The 15,836-nt window shown below is 35.9% G+C and overlaps 1 protein-coding gene across 3 annotated transcripts in view; it reads right to left on the reverse strand.

The window, feature by feature from the left end:
- The window catches only part of CNTN6 (contactin 6), a 321,367-nt gene that overhangs the window by 43,305 nt on the left and 262,226 nt on the right, over positions 1–15,836 (reverse strand). For all 3 annotated transcript variants that reach the window (XM_070776311.1, XM_019984184.2, XM_019984185.2), the window contains exon 12: positions 6,608–6,735. In XM_070776311.1, the coding sequence (XP_070632412.1) occupies positions 6,608–6,735 (128 nt within the window). The remainder of the gene's footprint in view (positions 1–6,607; positions 6,736–15,836) is intronic.

Below are 15,836 nucleotides of genomic sequence, written 5' to 3' on the forward strand. Positions count from 1 at the left end.
GTTCACTCAGTCCTCCAACTGTAACTTTATTCTGGGTTGTAGTAAAAAACCAGGTTGAAGTGTTCTGTAGATTTATAAGAGATGAAATTAGAAAATTTTAATTTTGCCTGGCTATAGGACCTAATAGAAAATGTTGCCTTCTGAATGTTTATGTTAGGTTTGCATGCGTGCATGCTGAGTCGCTTCAGTTGTGTCCAACTCTGTGACGTTATAGACCATAGCCCACCAGGCTCCTCTGTCCATGGGATTCTCCAGGCAAGAATACTGAAGGGGGTTGCCATGCCCTCCTCCAGGGCACCTTCCCCACCCAGGGGTTGAATCTCTGTCTCTTGTACTGGCAGGCATGTTCTTTACCACTAGTGCCACCTGGGAAGCCCTATGTTAGATTTAGGGAAGATGAAGTAAGAAAATAAAATCCAGAAGAGGAAAATTAGAGTCAATTAATTCCGTTGATTATTTTTCCCCTCTGCACTCCCTTACCCCCTTTCCTACCCTATTCCTTTTCTTGACTTGAATGAATTTGCTAATAACTCTGAGTATTCAGGATCCAAAGACTGAAAAGCTTGCATCTGGGTGTTTTTTTTTGTTTTTTTTTTTAATGTTGTAATGCCACACATTTTTCCTTAAAAAAAAAGGCACTAGAGCTTGAATGACCACTGCACTAGTTCAGAAATAGAATATCTGAGGAACAAAGAAGTCTATTCACTACTTTAGCCTCAGAACGGAATCACTGAAAAAAAAAGACTGAACTTCCGATTGTTAACCAAATACTTTGGGCACAGTGTGAATAAATTTGAGAGGGAAAATGGAGGCAAAGTTATTTAAAATTCAAGATTTTTTTTTTTTTTTTTTTTTTTACTGCACAGACTAGACCCACTGTTGGTAAAGTTTTGCTTAGTTTTGCTCATTTTTAATAAAGAGAAGGTAAATGGCTGTGGTTTAAGTCAAGTGAGGGAAGTCAGATACCAAAGAGTGAGTATGTACTGTATGATTGCATTTATATGGCGTATATGGCAGAAAAAAATCATGACAGTTGTTGCTTCTAGGAATAGGGTGGGGCCAGGGAGGGGCATGAGGGAACAATATGTGAAAGTGAAAGTGTTAGTAATTCAGCTGTGTTCTACTCTTTGCGACCCCATGGGCTGTAGCCTGCCAGGCTCCTCTGTCCATGGAATTCTGCAGGCAAAATGCTGAGGTGGGTTGCCATTCCTTTCTCCAGGGAATCTTCCCAACCCAGAGATTGAATCCAGGTTTCCAGTATTGCAGGCAGATTCTCTACTGTCTGAGCCACCAGGCAGGCTGATAATGTATTTTGGTAGACTTTGGGGTTGCAGGGGTGTATGCATTTGCCAAAATTCAGAAAATGTACACTTAAGACTTTCTTTACATATGTAAAGTTATCAAATATTGAACTATATTTAATTAATTAAAATGAAGTATTTAGAGGGAAGTACTAATATCTGCAAATTACTATATCTTTTTCTAAACTTTAAACAATGCCATGTGAAATTATCTCATGTAATTATTATTACATAACTTTACTGGAATGTAAAAAAGAAGGATAAAAAGAGTTCTGCCACTTAATATCAATAACACAAGGACCTTGTCAAGTAATTCTAGCCCTCTATACCTCAATCTCTAATGATCACTTGCTTCAAAGGGTTGTTCTGAGGGTTCAGTGAGATGACATACATCAAGGACCTGTGACAATGCCTGGAGCAGAGTATGTACTTAATAAAAAATATTAATGATGATAATAAATAATACAACATTAATAACAGCAAAAACACACTCTTTAGGATCTCATGCTAGTTTTTAATTGAACTAATAAATCTAATTTCAAAGTCTCTGCTTTTCACCACTTTAAGAAGTGATATATGCTCATCTATTTGACCTCTTTAATTGGCACAAACCACAAGCTATACATCCCCTATTTTTACTAAGAGTAAATAAAACAATGCAAAATTTTAACAAATAGTAGGTTTGGTGACAATTTTCTTGAATAATCAAAAATATGCAAACTTATAATTCATTAATTATAATTAATATACGATGTCCATCCTGTAATGTATAATATATATTTAAAAGAAAAAAAGCTGCTTAACATACCTGGAGTGATATGTGCTTGATTTTTAAAAGACTATGAACTAAATTGTTATGAAGGCCGAAATATTATTGACATTATTGGGTTTCCTTACATGAATGCTTTTTGGTTTTTTTCTCCTTTATTCTTGAAGAAATTAAGGTCTCAAGAACTCACTCAGCATTATTTTCAGCGTTGGAGGGGGAATGAAAATTTCATATCCAGACAGAGTAAAAATTCACTATATATTTTTTCACCTTAATAATACTTCCACTAAAAATTTTTAAGTCAAAGTCTTCTTTATATTAAATCTTTTAATTCATTCTTTGCATAAAATTGGGATGTAGAGTTAAACATTTGGGGAAAGACATTAGCAGTACTCGGGAGAATTCAACCACTACAAAATAGTGGATATATTCCATTGTGTCTTGTCACCTCTGTGAAATTGTATTTTTGGTTTACTCAGGAAAGCTGGGCTTCTAGATACAGCTGAGTTAAACACCTCAAATCTTTTAAACTACCATGGAAAGCCACAAAGCCTCCAATTATCTGCCTATCTTAGTATTTCTCTTAGTAAATGTAAAATCACATTAGTGAACACCCTCTTCTGCTGGAGAAAATGGATAGGCCACTCTCCATGCTGGTATAATAAAGACTTCTATCACAAAGAATAAACAACTAAATGAGCAGCAATAAACTTAATTTGCACATTAGATATGCTTTTCCAAGTTCCGACATTTCAGTTGAAAATAATGCTGAAGCAATGAGGCCTATAATTGAACATCCAAAACTTCTCCAGTGGGGAAACAAAAACAAATGTTGCCTGCAAACAAGATCATTCCTAGAGCCTGCTGTTTCTGTGCTTTTTAATAATTTTCCAAATGTCAGATAAAATAATTTTCCCTTTTATGTGACTTTCATATACCTCTTAGTGTATGTACACATTGTAATTTTACTAGTCCTCAAAACAAAGACATTTAAAGTTTCTTTCCTTTCAATTTCCTGTTTGTGCCCATGGAACATGTCCTCAAATTACCCTGGGCATCTTCTGAGGCTCTGGCAAGGCTGGTGCTAATTGCACTTCCAATGTTTGAATGGCAAATTGCTTTATCCTGCTGCATTAGTGAAATAGAAATTTCCAACATACAGTGCAGATAACTTCAGAATCCTCTTAACACAGATAAGCCATATCAGCTAAAAACTAAGCTGAAAAATATCTTACTCTTGTAACTATTATCTTTTTACATGTTATCTAGCAACAACATTTCTTGCATGACTGAGGCTGATAAGTAAATTCAAAGAAAGATGATTGTTTTATCAGTTTTACTGAAATTTCTCATTTGCTCTTTACCACCATATTACCAGAAAGGTCACTGTAAGCTGATCTTGATTTGAGAGACAAAATTATATTTGATGCTGTAATGACAATAAATGAACACTATAGACAGGAAAATACAAACACATACACATATACAGGCACGCGCACACACACACACACACACACACATATGCAAGCACAGAGAGAAATATTAAATCGTCATCACAAACAGCCAGATGGCTGCTCTTAATAGTCAAGAAAATGACTGAATCAATGCATACTATTACGTTTCCTTCTCAGATTACATCTTCAACTCTATAGGTTGTAAAATAATAATTTTTGGCAGTAATACCTTCAACATTCCTACATGAAAGGGAATTAGAGATAGCAGCCTCATTAAGAGGAAATGCCAATGATAGACTTATCTTAAAACTATTTTGTATAAGAATCCCACAGTGTATGCATTACAGATCAGCAATAAAGCAAAGTTGCTAAATATGCTTTTATATCTTGTGTTTATGTAGTTTTTGTAAATGTGTTATGTATATGTGTTTATTTTTATTACATTAATGGCTACTATCAATGGCAAAGAAGCAAAAAATCCCTAAATCCCCTTGAAATGGGATGTGGATATTTCATGAAGGCTAAAAATAACAAACACATATTCTTTCCCACCATGGGATATAAATGACTGAAAATAATGATATTCATGCATATTGATATAAGCCTTTTGCATATGTAAATCATCTGGAATTGTACTGAACATACAAGAACAGTGAGTTCTGTCCATGAAGTATTTTAGATTTTCATGTAGCTTCCTATTTGTCCCCCTTTGCAGAGTGTGGAGTTCTCTGTGCGTTTAAATCATGTAACTACAAACACTAAAATTGGAAAAGTGAAAGCATTTAGAAGTTTATTATTTGCCTTTGAAGTGCTCTACTGTGAAGTAGTCTAACAAGTATAAATCCTGAAAAATTGAAAACTTTCAGATTTTAGAGCAGAGAAGTCAGGATAGAAATTATCTCTGAGAACCAAGGGGGATAAGGTGAGATCCTGTCACTCAATCAATAAATATTTAGTGAACACATACAGTTCCCAGGGCTGTTCCCAGGGCTGTGATAACCTTGCCTTCTTCATTTCTTTTCTAGAAGAAGGGAAAGATAAGGAGAAAATACATGTGAATAAGTGAATCATATCATTTGTAGGAAGATGAAATATGCTACAGAAGAAGGAAAAGTGGAAAAGATGAAGATGAGCAGGAATGCAGGTTGAGATCATTTTGTCTTAATATCTCCAGCAAAGGACATTAGAAATAAGCAAAACTATGTCAGCTTTTTAACTGAGAAATCTTATTTAATTATTTTCTTACTCACAGAGATTAGAGTATCTGGGGATTATGGTATGTTTTATGGAAAATCCCCAAATACCTATCAACTTGTTTCTGTCCTAAGAATCAGGAACCTCCATGGCTATGTTTCACTTCTGAAGTATCCACATGCTATCTTTAGAACTAAGCGGATGTTTCTGAGTTTCTCATATTTATGTGAATCTTCTCACTTGATTTTTCTTCCATTGATTAGTAATGTACAATATTGTGGTGCCAAAGGCAAAAGAAAATATTGAGGAAGAAAAACTATCTGTGTTGCTTAATCTATTTATAATTTTTTTTTTCGTTAGTCTTTAGGGTGAAAGGATCTCATCATTGTATTTAAGCAGCAAACTGTTGGTCCCGCTTACCCATCACCAGTAGTCCACCAAAACTTTTGAGAAACTACATTTTCACTACTGATGTGTTCTGTCTTTAATATTTCACGTTTTAATTCCTACTGGATTTCTCCATACCTAGAAAAATTAACTGCATGTCTTTCCAGCATATATTAATCTTCTATTGTAATGTAGTGAATGAATACCACTCATAGCATCTAAATTGGAAATAAGGTAATCTCTTTTTCTTCCCTTGATGGACATGTTATTTCTTCAAACATAAAGCATTCACACTTTTTAGTACATGAGTATTACCAAAAAGCTGCTGGGGAAATTCCCTATCATTAAATATAATTATAGCACATTCCTTGAAACATTAAGTCCATATCAGTCTTAAAAACCTGATGACAATACAGTATTAAAGAAGTGAAGTTTTTCAAAATATGCCACACTGGTTGGATTTTTACACAAGTTCTATCATTTACATTTCCCCTGAGTGTTTCAGACAATTGTTGGCATAATATAATAGGCTTGAGATAAAGTTGACAGAAATATCTTCTAGGGATAAAAGTGGGTGTTTATTTTCCTTTAGACATTTTAAAGGATAATTGGTGGGTAATAGCTAACTACTTTTTGTTGAACTTATTTATTTCTAATAGAAATAATGATAAAACACCAATTGCTGAATTTAATCATTTGGGCTTAATAAGCTGCTCAGACTTCTCTATCAAGACAGTCATTTTGATCATCCAGGAGGCAATGAAATGATAAAGTGACCTGGCTTCCCCTAAACATACTAGTTTTATGAGCTGAGATTCAATAAAGTAGCAGAGATGGAGAATAGAAGCGTCTAATCCTAATTGTGTCCCCTGGTGATATATGGAGATACATTTGGACTGATACTAGTTTAAAAGTTTCAAGAATAGATTGTGCACTTTTACCATCTGAAATTGGGTGAACATATCCGTTTACTGTGATGGGAATCTAATAATGATTCACATGTCACCAATATTTTATTTTTTTATCTTTGTAAAAAACTGCTTATTAAGGCGAATGCAAGAAAGTCTGCATTTTGCTAGTTATAGTTAAGTACCCAGAGTTATAGAAACAAATGAATCGACTATGTGCTTGGCAGCCTTACATCCAGGTAAAATTTTTATACAAATTGAGAGTTTCTGAAAGAAACCTCACTAACATCATCAAAATATTCACAAATTCCTCTCATGGAGGCATTTGTGGAAATCCGCATATTTTAAGTGGAGGTTTTAGTTTTGTCTTATTACCCACTGGACAGCTTTTGAACTGTCAAGCTATTCACATCTACCATTCTGTTCCACTGGCAAAGTGAGCATGCTATTAATAAATATAAGGGTACTACTCAAATAAGCTGTGAAACCAAATATTTCACATATGCAATATGATGCAGGGTTGACAGTGATAGAGGTCAGGTATGCAAATGTATCTCCAGTGTTCATCGAGCACAAACAAAGATAGTAAAATACCTTTTATGATGAGGCTGCCAGTGTTCTTTGCAACACCAAACTGATTTGTAGCTATGCAAGTATATAATCCAGCATCCGACCTGGTAACATTATATATTTTGAGGCTGCCGTCCTCCAAGAGAAACACTCTAAAAAGAAAATTTATAATTAATATAAGTAAGGTTCTGTAAAACTGGTAAGCTTTAACCTCTTACTTTCATTTTAAAGCATTTCTAAAACCATGGCTGTATTTGATAATATGAATATATCCCTTTCCTATTATTCTGCTTTTAATTGTGAGTAATCTCTGAATCTGCATATTAGAAAAAATGACAGTTGCTTTTATTCTGACACAGTATTGACAATTATTTATGCTGTCACTTGAATTATCATTGGTGATACCAATGCACATTAAAAATCAAATGAGTGCTTGATGCTGCAATGCCCATTTGCTTGATTAAAAACAAATGCAACTATTCACTGTGCATTTTGAAAAGTCAACTCTCTGCTGAAAATTGAAGTTGGTATTAGAGACATGCAAGCTGATTTTCACACTGTTAACTCTGTGGCTTTATAAACCGGCTTTTACTTAGGACTTTCAGCTACCAAACAATAGGTTCTCAACCATGACGATATTTGCCTGTGCTAGTGAGCTAAAGGAACTATCCACATGGTCCCATAGCTAAAGGCCTCAGGCCCATCTTGTTATGTGGCCTAGTCCATCAAAAGGAGAAAGGAGTAAAATGAATGAAGACTTCAAAAAGTCAGACTGAATTAAATATTCCTAAAATACATGTAATCATATAGTATACAATGGAGGGATAGCTATTTAAGAACTTTCAGCCTTTCATAAAATGGTTCCTATGAAATTTTCTCTGAAACTCAGAAATAGTCAAAAGCAAACATCAGAACATTGTTGTAATCAAGGGAAACCCTAAGATTGGTTTCTTGGCAAAATCATCACCAAGTATTTTAATAAGGAGACAAAATGAAACAAAAGAACATGTACCCAATTTTGTGTTATAAATTTAAATTTATGATCTTTTAAAAATACAGACTGCTATATTCAAAATGGATAACCAACAAGGAAGGACATATTATGATAACCAACAAGGAAGGACATATTGTATAATACATGAAACTCTACCCATTGTTATATGTCAGCCTGAATGGGAGGGGAGTTTGTGTCACCCGAAATTACCACAACATTGTTAATTGGCTATGCCCAAATACAAAATAAAAAGTTGAAAGTTTGTAAAAAACAAAACAAAACTGTAAAAGCACTAGCTAGGTAGTCAGTATTGCATAAAAATAAATAGTGAAAATTCATTTGTAATGACAGTGGTTTTAAAGGAAAGAAAGGAATGTGGCATGCATATCACATCTATTAAAAATAGCAAAACCATATTTGTTTCATTGCAAACATATCATTGTTTCTAATATGTTTATTACAGGAAATGTAGCTAATATAATTAATTACCCAATTTGAAACACAGAGAATATTAGCCAAGTACAATTTGTACCAAACCAGCTTCTGATGTTAGTTTATATTTAGTGATAGTCCCATATTCTATTGCCAAGTGAGTGAAAGGATCCACTTATGGGTTTAGAATGTTCCATGACACATAATCAGAAGTTTTTAAGTCATTATCTTGGAGTATTCCCCATTAGCAAACATTTGATATTTAATTTCTGAAATGTCTAGATTTCTTGATCCCAATTTATGTTAACAGTTGAATCATACTGTTAATGAACAGTAACAAAGATATTCCAGTATGTAGCAAGGGTCTGGCCCCAAACAATTCCTTATCTGATTCAATTAGAAGAAATCGATGTGAGATACATGTGGGTGCATCATTTACCTCTAGAATTTAGGAAAAACTAAGAATTTAAAGCAACATAGAAACATTAAATTTTTGCCAAAATAATTTTAAATGTTAAAAATATATACCTGCTGATAGCTAAAGGCCAACAACTTCCCAACTAGTACTGTCAATGCTTGTATGTTGTATAATGTTTCACTTAACTTGCAGAAAAGGAAAATTCATATAAACTGTGGTTTATTATTACCTGAGTATACCATTCTTTTAACTCATTGTGTATGTTCAGTAGTTTGTTAAATTGAACTGAAATTGTCATCATTGAAACAGATTATTTCTTTAGATATCTTAGAAAATCAATAGACATTTCTCAAGCTTGGGATAATAAGAAGGCATACTAAGACTAGGAAAAGTTAAAATCTGTACAAATCTAAGCAGCTAATAAGTGTCAAAGAGTGAATTGAACATTGCAACTGAGTGCTCATTTTCTTTCAAAAATCATTGCTTTGCCTCACTTGCAGTAAATAATTGTGCATGTTGAATATGACATTCAAGAAATATCTGTTGAGCCATCATTAGATGCCCTTAAGATAATCTTAGGTGTTTATGCCTCAAAATGTAGTCTCATCCCAGACCTACTGAATCAAACTTTGCATATTAACATGATTTTCAGTAATTTATAAGCACAATAACATTTGAGAACATTGTTCAAGTCATTATAATAAAGATTTCAGTCTGTATTATTGACTATGCCAAAGCCTTTGACTGTGTGGATCACAATAAACACTGGAGAATTCTGAAAGAGATGGGAATACCACACCACCTGACCTGCCTCTTGAGAAACCTGTATGTAGGCCAGGAAGCAACAGTTAGAACTGGACATGGAACAACAGACTGGTTCCAAATAGGAAAAGGAGTACATCAAGGCTGTATACTGTCACCCTGCTTATTTAACTTATATGCAGAGTACATCATGAGAAACGCTGGGCTGGAAGAAGCACAAGCTGGAATCAAGATTGCCGGGAGAAATATCAATAACCTCAGATATGCAGATGACACCACCTTTATGGCAGAAAGTGAAGAGGAACTAAAGAGCCTCTTGATGAAAGTGAAAGAGGAGAGTGAAAAAGTTGGCTTAAAGCTCAACATTCAGAAAACAAAGATCATGGCATCTGGTTCTATCACTTCATGGCAAATCGATGGGGAAACAGTGGAAACAGTGGCTGACTTTATTTTTTGGGGCTCCAAAATCACTGCAGATGGTGATTGCAGCCATGAAATTAAAAGACACTTACTCCTTGGAAGGAAAGTTCTGACCAACCTAGACAGCATATTAAAAAGCAGAGACTTTACTTTGCCAACAAAGGTCCGTCTAGTCAAGGCTATGGTTTTTCCTGTGGTCACGTATGGATGTGAGAGTTGGACTGTGAAGAAGGCTGAGTGCCAAAGAATCGATGCTTTTGAACTGTGGTGTTGGAGAAGACTCTTGAGAGTCCCTTGGACTGCAAGGAGAGCCAACCAGTCCATCCTAAAGGAGATCAGTCCTGGGTATTCATTGGAAGGACTGATGCTGAAGCTGAAACTCCAATATTTTGGCCATCTGATGCGAAGAGCTGACTCATTTGAAAAGACCCTGATGTTGGGAAAGATTGAAGGCTGAAAAGAAGGGGATGACAGAGGATGAGATGGTAAGATGGCATCACCGACTCAATGGACATGAGTTTGGGTAAACTCTGAGAGTTGGTGATGGACAGGGAGGCTTGGCGTGCTGTGGTTCATGGGATCGCGAAGAGTCGGACACAACTGAGCGACTAAGCTGAACTGAAGAATCCATTTTGTTTTCATAAGGTCAGTATGCAAAAAGGACTTCCCTGGTGGCTGAAATCTTAAAGAGTCTGTCTGCAATACAGGAGACACGGGTTCAATCTCTGGGTAGGGAAGATCCCCTGGAGAAGAGAATGGCTACCCACTCTGGTATTCTTGCCTGGAGAATTCCATGGACAGAGGAGCCTTGCAGGCTATAGTTCATGGGATCACAATGAGTCGGACACGACTGAGACTAAACACACACACAATATGCAAAAATGTACAAAAGAATAAAAAGTCTTAGATTTAAATGTTTTATAAAAACATTTTAGGAAACCAAACTAGTTTTTATGAAACCAAACTAGTTTTATGAAACCAAACTAGTAAACAAACCAATTTGTCATTTATAAAAAATATATAATTAAGAGTGTAATTCTCCCTAATTACCTAGGATATAGAAAGCCAGAGATTTACCATAATTTGAGAATTTAATGTGATAAGTAAGTGGTATGAATATTTCAGATAATTTTTTCATTAATAAGAGATTTAAAATACAGTAAGAAAATTCAATCTTTAATAATGTAGATATACTCAAACTACCTAATCATAGCCTTAAATTTATGCAGAATAATTTAAAAAAAAACTATTAAAGAAAAGTGAGAATTTCCCATCTGTCACATATCAAAACATGGCTTAGTATAAACAATTAAAAAAAAGAAAGAACACCCAGTTGATGTCAAACTGTATTAAGCAAACTGAACAATTGACATTTTCAGATAAGGAAGGATGCACATGTTAAAATTAACTGGAACATTTTAATTGATGGTTTTGGTAACATTGATAAAGATAAAGGCTGGCTTTCTATCCTTCTTTTGGATCATTCTAAAAGATACTTCAAAATGCTATCTGGAGGGCTGTAAAGAACATATTAATAAAGTACATTAAAATATTCTATGTTTATTTACATAAGCCTCTCTGGCATTTAAAAACAAAGCACAACTACGAGTGTAGATATGCTTGGTTATCAAAAAACTGCGAAAACATTCTGGTGGTAAAAATGGAAATTTGCATAAATAATTATCAAAGAGAATATAAGCCACAGAGAAGAAAGCAAAAGATATTGAAGTGATTGATTACATATAATTCATGTATATTTTTAAATTAGAACTTAAGGCTGAGATTACATTGCTAAAAGATAATAGATTATAAAAGCATGTATGAAAATATCAAAGTACGATGGAATATGGTAAGGCTTCTAAAAATTTAGTAGCAATTTATAGAGCATTTATAGAGATTGTTTTGCTTCTAAATTTATTCAGCAAATATTCATTAAACATCTATTGTGTTCCAGGTACTGTGTTAAATATTACAATAGGTATGTGAAAAATAGATAATGTCAATATCAAGGATATTATTTTGCAGAACTAAACTCATTGGTCAAAACACAAACAGCTTGTGAACTATTACTGTATGGTGTCTGCACAAGTCCTCTACTAAGCATATGTACGCCTTCTGTGCTCAGTCATGTCCAACTCTTTGCAACCCCACGGACTGTAGCCCACTAGGCTCCTCTGTCCATGGGATTTCTCAGGCAAGAATACTGGAGCAGGTTGCCATTTCCTCCTCCAGGGGTTCTTCCCAACCAAAGGATCGGACACACGTCTCTTAAGTCTGCACTAGCAGGCGGATTCTTTAACCGCTAGTGCCACTTAGGAAGCCCTAAAAATGTCAGCTTATTGAATCATTAAGTAAACCTCTGTGCTCACTATTCGTATCATCCCCATTTTACAAGTCAGGAAAGGGAGGCATGGAAAGAAGGGGGTACATCAATGTACCTGCTAGGTAGTATAGATTCCAACCATGTCTGTCTCTCTAGACTAGGAAGTACTTGTTTTAGCAAGTGCTCTTCCACTTTAAGTTTACAAAGTATAGTTACTAATAAGGCCAAATCTTTATTTAGGTTTTTCTGTAACATCTTATGGAAAATCCAAATACACCCTGGCCAACCTAATAGTTTCTAAAAGTACAAATTTGAGTGTACACACACACACACACACACACACATGTATATGATAACCTTTAATATTTGGAGAGACAGTGCAAATACTGTGAAATGTAGTGAATAAGAGGAGGGGTATGATAGAGAAAGTTACATAGTTTACTCCAGATTCCCTAGGAAACAAAAGTAAGAGTGAAGCAGGTATATACATGTACATACACATAGGCTTCCCAGGTGGTGCTAATGGTAAAAAACCTACCTGCCAATGCAGGAGATGCAAGAACACAGGTTTGATCTCTGGGTCTGGGTTGGAAAGATCCCCAGGAGACGGAAATGGCACCCTATCCAGTATTCTTGTATGGAAAATTCCAAGTGGAGAGTAGTCTGGTGGACCACAGTCCATGAAGATATATATAGTATTTACATAACATTCTCTTTAATATTGGAGGTTTTCAATTTGACTCCCCAAATGTAATGGAATATTTAATGTGTGTGCATATATGCACATTTTCTCAGGACTTTAAGCTTTTCTGAAATAGTAAAAGCAAGTTTGATATCCTTTACCATGGGGGAGTTTTAACCAAAAACCTAAGGCAATGATGATGGCAATACTAATACTAAGGATTAGTTTTCTTCTCTCACACTGTCCTATGCAATAATGGTGTTATAAGTAGTAGTATTATTTAGCAAACATGGAGTGGGGGTCAACTGCTTATGACTGATTCTCAGTTCAGTTCAGTCACTCAGTCATATCCCACTCTTTGCAACCCCATACTGCAGCATGCCGGGCCTCCCTGTCCATCACCAACTCCCAGAGTTTACCCAAACTCATGTCCTTGAGTCGGTGATGCCATCCAACCATCTCATCCTCTGTCTTCCCCTTCTCCTCCCACCTTCAATCATTCCAGCATAAGAGTCTTTTCAAATGAGTCAGCTCTTCCCATCAGGTGGCCAAAATATTGGAGTTTCAGCTTCAACATCAGTCCTTCCAATGACTATTCAGGACTGATTTCCTTTAGGATGGACTGGCTCAATCTTCTTGCAGTTCAAGAAACTCTCAAGAGTCTTCTCCAACACCATAGTTCAAAAGGATTGAGTCTTTGACGCTCAGCTTTCTTTATAGTCCAACTCTCACATCCATACATGACTACTGCAAAAAACACAGCTTTGACTAGACAAACCTTTGTTGGCAAAGTAGTCTCTGCTTTTTAATATGCTGTCTAGGTTGGTCATAGCTTTTCTTCCAAAGTGTAAGCTTTTAATTTCATGGCTGCAGTAACCATCTGAAGTGATTTTGAAGCCCCCCCCCCCCCAAAAAAAATCTATCACTGTTTCCACTGTTTCCCCATCTATTTATCACCAAGTGATAAGACCAGATGCCATGATCTTAGTTTTCTGAATGTTGAGCCTTAAGCCAACTTTTTCACTCTCCTCTTTCACTTTCATCAAGAGGCTCTTTAGTTCTTCTTCACTTTCTGCCATAAGGCTGGTGTCATCTGCGTATCTGTGGTTATTGATATTTCTCCTGGAAAACTTGATTCCAGCTTGTGCTTCATGCAGCCCAGTGTTTCTCATGATGTACTCTGCATATAATTTAAATAAGCAGGGTGTCAATTGCAGCCTTGATGTACTGCTTTCCCTATTTGGAACTAGTCTGTTGTTCCATGTCCAGTTCTAACTGTTGCTTCTTGACCTGCATACAGATTTCTCAGAAGGCAGGTCAGGTGGTGTGGTATTCCCATCTCTTGAAGAATTTTCCACAGTTTATTGTGATCTACACAATCAAAGGCTTTGGCATAGTCAATAAAAGAGAAATAGATGTTTTTCTGGAACTCTTGCTTTTTCGATGATCCAGCAGATGTTGGAAATTTGATCCCTGGTTCCTCTGCCTTTTCTAAAACCAGCTTGAACATCTGGAAGTTCATGATTCATGTACTGTTGAAGCCTGGCTTGGAGAATTTTGAGCATTACTTTACTAGCATGTGAGATGAGTGCAATTGTGCAGTTGTTTGAGCACTCTTTGGCATTGCCTTTCTTTGGGACTGGGATAAAAACTGACCTTTTCCAGTCCTGTGGCCACTGCTGTTTTCCAAACTTGCTGGCACATTGAGTGCAGCACTTTCACAGCATCATCTTTCAGGATTTGAAAAAGCTCCACTGGAATTCTATCACCTCCACTAGCTTTGTTCGTAGTGATGCTTTCTAAGGCCCACTGACTTCACATTGCAGGATGTCTGGCTCTAGGTGACTGATCACACTGTGAGTATCTGGGTCGTGAAGCTCTTTTTTGTACAGTTCTTCTGTGTATTCTTGCTACTTTTCTTAATATCTTCTGCTTCTTTTAGGTCCATACAATTTCTGTGCTTTATTGAGCCCATCTTTGCATGAAATGTTCCTTTGGTATCTCTAATTTTCTTGAAGAGATCTCTAGTCTTTCCCATTCTATTCGTTTCCTCTATTTCTTTGCATTGATCACTGAGGAAGGCTTTCTTATCTCTCCCTGCTATCCTTTGGAACTCTGCATTCAAATGGGTATATCTTTCCTTTTCTCCTTTGCTTTCACTTCTCTTCTTTTCTCAGCTATTTGTAAGATGTCCTCAGACAGCCTTTTTAATTTTTTGCATTCCTTTTTCTTGGGAATGGTCTTGATCCCTGTCTCCTGTATAATGTCATAAATCTCTGTTCAAAGTTCATCAGGCACTCTGTCTATCAGATCTAGTCCCTTAAATCTATTTCTCACTTCCACTGAATTTAACTCAGATGACCATTATATCTGCTACTGTGGGCAAGAGTCCTTAGACTAAATGGAGTGGCTATGATAGTCAACAAAAGACTCTGAAATGCAGTACTTGGATACAATCTCAAAGACGACAGAACTATCTCTATTCGTTTCCAAGGCAAATGATTTAATATCATGGTAATCCAAATCTATGCCCTGACCAGTAATGCTGAAGAAGCTGATTTTGAACAGTTCTATGAAGACCTACAAGACCTTCTAGAACTAACATGCCCAAAAGATGTCCTTTTCATTATAGGGGACTGGAATGCAAAAGTAGGAAGTCAAGAAACACCTGGGGTAATAGGCAAATTTGGCCTTGGAGTACAGAATGAAGCAGGGCAAAGGCTAATAGAGTTTTGCCAAGAGAATGCACTGGTTATAGCAAACACCCTCTTCCAAAAATACAAGAGAAAACTCTACACATGGACTTCCAAATGGTCAACATCGAACTCAGATTGATTATATTCTTTGCAGCCAAAGATGAAGAAGCTCTATACAGTCAGCAAAAACAAGACGGGGGGTTGATTGTGGCTCAGATCATGAACACCTTATTGCCAAATTCAGACTTAAATTGAAGAAAGTAGGGAAAACCACTAGACCATTCAGGTATGACCTAAATCAAATCCCTTATGATTATACAGTGGAAGTGACTGAATCTGAGCCATCATATTTAATATTTGTATTACTGAGTCCAAGTTATTCAACTATGCAAGTTGTCAGCTTTCTCATCTGTAACATGGGAATATTAATATTATCTGTGTCACTGAATCTTGAGATGAAAATCAGGTAAACTGTTTAGCATGCTTAGCAATATGCCCTACTCTTAGTTAGCCATCAGTAGGTCTA

This window comes from Bos indicus, chromosome 22 (assembly GCF_029378745.1).
Source record: "Bos indicus isolate NIAB-ARS_2022 breed Sahiwal x Tharparkar chromosome 22, NIAB-ARS_B.indTharparkar_mat_pri_1.0, whole genome shotgun sequence".
Taxonomy (NCBI): domain Eukaryota; kingdom Metazoa; phylum Chordata; class Mammalia; order Artiodactyla; family Bovidae; genus Bos; species Bos indicus.